The sequence below is a fragment of the Talpa occidentalis genome, unplaced genomic scaffold (genome assembly GCF_014898055.3).
Source record: "Talpa occidentalis isolate TD23 unplaced genomic scaffold, MPIMG_talOcc4v2.1, whole genome shotgun sequence".
In the NCBI taxonomy this organism is placed as follows: domain Eukaryota; kingdom Metazoa; phylum Chordata; class Mammalia; order Eulipotyphla; family Talpidae; genus Talpa; species Talpa occidentalis.
This window is the reverse complement of record NW_026555331.1, coordinates 2403540-2407873: the sequence shown is the minus strand read 5'-3', so window position 1 is coordinate 2407873 and position 4334 is coordinate 2403540. Positions and strand designations below refer to the sequence as shown.

The 4334-nt window shown below is 38.0% G+C and overlaps 1 protein-coding gene across 1 annotated transcript; it reads left to right on the top strand.

The window, feature by feature from the left end:
• On the top strand, positions 1 to 3812 carry LOC119233051 (DNA-dependent protein kinase catalytic subunit-like). The gene is made up of 5 exons (XM_037495504.2): positions 1 to 319; positions 1039 to 1247; positions 1649 to 1781; positions 2711 to 2866; positions 3573 to 3812. Exons 1-5 carry the CDS (start codon positions 155 to 157, stop codon positions 3795 to 3797), a joined length of 888 nt encoding a protein of 295 aa, XP_037351401.1. The 5' UTR covers positions 1 to 154; the 3' UTR covers positions 3798 to 3812.
• Positions 3813 to 4334: the final 522 nt, after the last annotated feature.

Sequence of the window (4334 nt, the reverse complement as noted above, 5' to 3'; positions counted from 1 at the left end):
AGTATATCATGCCTACACTTGAAACAGGAATTTTGCATACCTCTTAGGGGAGTTACAAAAAAGCCTTTGTTTATCATTTAATGTAATTTTCCTAGGTTCTAAAGCACAGCCTTGTCTTTGGAATGCTGTAGCTTTCTTTTTAGAAAGCATTGCCATGCATGATATTATGGCAGCAGAGAAATGTTTTGGCACTGGGGTAACAGGTAATGTACCCAGCCCAGAAGAAGGAGAAAGGTATAATTATGGCAAGTGCACAATTGTGGTCCGGATAATGGAATTTGCCACAACGTTGCTCAGTGCCTCTCCAGAAAACTGGAAGGTAGGTCATTCCCACTATTCTTTTAACCTGAGACCTGTTCTGGATACTAGAAAAATGCTTGTACTGTATCTGTTAGGAGTAGTTTTGATTTTCTTAGTGCTTTATATTGCCAAAGGCGTACCCATATTTGAAAATAATAAAACTTATTATGAACTTCAGAAAGCAAGTGGCAAAACAAAACAGTTTTTCTAAATGTTTTATTGGCTACTACATTCTATACTATCAAACATCTGCCTTAAGAAATATGCATTAGCAAATATTGTTTTACAATAAATGTACAATAAATGTACTTATTGTACATTTGTACTTACTATAGAAACCAAGTTCCATTAAGTTCATCCAGTTGATATAGAGTAAGTACCTATTTTATGCCAGGCCTATATTAGAGACACAGGATTGTCCAGCTAATGGCTAGCTGGTAAATTCATTCTGGGATGACTCTACCTGCTGCCTGCTTTTTAAAGAAGGCCATATTGGAACATGTTTAATCCCATTTGTTCATATATTGTTATGGGTGCTTTCACTTAAAAAGGCAGTTACATAGTTGCAACAAAAACTGTATGGCCCTCAAAGCCTAAAATATTTACTGTCCAACACTTCACGGAGAGAGAGGCCAACCCCTGCCTAGGCAAGCAAACACTCCCAACCTCATGGACCTTATACTATAGGAAACACCAAAATGATTACTAATGTGTTTTTATTCAAATCCTCTTTTACAGCTCCTCGAGAAGGATTTATATAACACAAACCTTATGACACTCTTGGTGAAAACTGTGTGTGAGCCCTCAAGCATAGGTTTCAACATTGGTGATGTTTCTGTTATGGATCATCTTCCCAATGTTTGTGTAAACCTGATGAAAGCACTAAAGAAGTCCCTACACAAAGACTTCCTAGAAATGCACCTAAAGGAAAAAATAACAGCAGAGAGGTGGGCATTGGGATCATGTTCAGGGTTATTATTATGGTGGAATTCAAGATCACAGCTTCTTCCACATTCCGGCTGTTGCCTGTGTGACTGCTGCAGCCCTTATTCCTAAAATAAAGGATCTCCTCAGTGGGGTGCTTCATGCAGAATGTCTTAACATTTGTTTGAAAATCATCTCTTTAGCAAATGGCTTCCCTGTACTTTAATGGAATCCTTCCTCAGCAGTAGCTTAGTGTCATGTTAGTTTCCATGACTGGATTAGCAAGTGGGCCTCTAGTTTGATGTCAGCATGTGTTGCTTTCCAGGGTCAACAAAATATACACGTTTTTTCCCCAACTGTGTCTTAATAATTTAATAGCACCAACACTCATATGGTTTTGTTTTTGTTTTACTCACATGGCCAGCATTGAGGAAATTTGTGCCATTGACCTGTATGGCCCGGATGCTCATATCGATAGGGCCAAGCTGGCTTCCATTGTGTCAGCTTGTAAACAACTTCACAGAGCTGGATTTTTGCATGTGGTAATACCATCTCAGGTAATCACAGCTAATTTGTTTTTATGGTGCCCTTAGCTTTATTACGCTAATTATTTGTGATCTTTATTAAGCATCCTTTATGTAAAAGGGCATATTAAAATAGGAATTATTCCAGACACATAGGTGTTACCTAGAATGCAAATATAAAGGTAAGTATAAACATTTATAAGTATAACATAAAGAATATTTTTGAGTATTTCCCATCCCTTCTGAAGAACTTAAGGGACTAGCTGCTGTCATGCCTGCCTGTATGGTTTTTCAACATGAATGAAAAATAGAGCACAGAAAGCAAAGATGAGTGAATAGTTTTCTGACAATTAGAAGACAACTGTCCATGTTAGCCAACACAGATTTTAAAAATTTAATTTTGCAAAGAAGAACTGGGGTTTAGGTCAGAGGTATGATGGGTAAGAGGATTTATCAGAGACAGAGTAGGGAGCAAAACAGGTAGATTTACTGAAATATCCTGCTAAGGGGAGCAGCAGGCAAGACAGAAGAGGTCTGCTATGCCATATGTGGGTTAACTCTCTGGGTGGGAATCGAACTCAGGCTGTAGTGGTGATAGCACTGAGACTTAATCATAGACCACCAAGAGGCCCCTGTCATGGATTTTTTTTTTTAAAGATTTATTTATTTATTTATTTATTTATTCAAGCACTGGGTACAGTCAAGTGCGGGAGGGTGAGAGAATTCACCAGAGCCAGAGAGAGGAGCAGAACAGGCAGACTGATGAAATACACTGCTGAGGGGAGTAGCGGGCGCGGCAGGAGAGGTCTGCGCACCATGTGGGACCCTCGCTGGCAGCCAGTGCTCAACTGCTGCGCCACCGGGGAGGTCCTCTCATGGATTTTTTTAATCTAGAAAGGTGTGAACTTGTTTTTCTGTAAAATGACTTACTGCTGAATATTAGAGTGTTGACTTTATTTTAGTCTACAGATCAGCATCATCCTGTTGGCACAAAACTTCTTTCCCTGGTTTATAAAAGCATTGTACCTGGAGATGAACAGTATTTTCCTTCGCTAGACCCCAGTTGTAAACGATTGGCCAGTGGACTTCTGGAATTGGCCTTCGCTTTTGGAGGACTGGTAGGAAAAACAGCTACATGCTGTTCTATCCTAATGATGTAAATATGTAATTCATTTGCAATATGTCTAAAAATGGGAATTTAGTTGAGTAAGTAGAACAACATTCTTCTGAAATTGAGATTTTATTTATCCCACTTTGTTTCCAAAAGGACTTTAGTCAGAGAACATGAACAACTTTGGGAATATAAAGCTGGATTGTGTTGATGCAGTGGCCTGTCATTGATGATTGATTAGGTGGCTGATTTGGGGAAAGCCTGTGGAGGGTCATTGCAGAAACATCACAACAAATATTTTTATGGCTTTCTGGATTGTGCAGGACTGTTATAGCTGAGATCTGCCAATCAATCCTGTGTGTTCACTGCATTGCACCTATCTTCCCTTTACCTGTGGCATAAACTTATACTTTGTCCCTTTATGTACCTAATGTAAACAAATCACACATTTAAATTGTCTAAAAATATTCTCTTAAAGCAGTAACATGATTTTCTAGAAATTTGGAGGGAATGTGAATTGGGAGATTTATTTCCTCAAGAAATGGAAATCATCGAGATATATACAATTTAAACTCAAACCTGACCTTCAACCATCAGGCTCATTTTAATCTGTGCTATATGATTTTTCACTTTCAAAGTTAACAGCTGCCCAAGGAATCTTTCTATAATACTAGGACATACACTCCCTTATCATACTTTTCTTCTTTTTGCAGTGTGACTGCCTTGTGAGTCTTCTGCTGGATAAAGCAGTGTTGTCCATGCCGTCCTTGAGAGTGTCCCATAGAAACAACATCAGCTTTTCCCATGGAGAGTACTTTTATAGTTTATTCTCAGAAACAATTAATGATGAATTATTGAAAAATGTAGATTTTGCTGTATCGGAGCTAATGAAATCATCCACGGATAATCCCAAAATGGTAATGGGAAATTTCCTCTAAGTAAATATTTTCTTATATAATGCTTATAGAAAGATTACCATGTTGTTGAAATATATCATTAAACTATATGTCTTCCGGAAGGTTTAAAGCGCTTGTCGTCGTTTAAAACAAAATAGAAGAAAACCAAACACAACTTTTATGAATGTTAATGAATGTTGAAACATTGATTATTTTTCCTAATCCCTTATTCCTCTCAAATCTCCTGGCTTAATAATAATGCAAAGTGTGTAGGATGACTTTTGCCTAGCGTGGAGCATGTAATCCTGTCCTGAGACCCAGTCTGTCCTTGTTTTTCCACCAGACATGAGCTGTATTTCTTTGTCTGCCTATGGTTCTTTCATGGTCTCCACACTGAGATTCATCTTTTCTTGCATGTTCCTGCTTTAACCCAGTTTGCTCCCTCATATTGAACCTTTGGAGATCAGTTTTTAATATATAGTTTGCTTTGGTTTGTTAACTTAAATGATTTTCAAATTTAACCTGCTTTTTGACAGTCAGAAACTTTCAACTGTTAGAATGGCCATTTTCAGGAAATGT

Bases quoted from the DNA above. Each gene is read 5' to 3' on its own strand.
- LOC119233051 (XM_037495504.2), top strand. From the start codon at position 155: ATGCATGATATTATGGCAGCAGAGAAATGTTTTGGCACTGGGGTAACA. The intron at 1,248-1,648 runs GTGGGCATTGGG...TCACATGGCCAG, and splicing joins GAAAAAATAACAGCAGAGAG to CATTGAGGAAATTTGTGCCA. The intron at 1,782-2,710 runs GTAATCACAGCT...ACTTTATTTTAG, and splicing joins ATGTGGTAATACCATCTCAG to TCTACAGATCAGCATCATCC.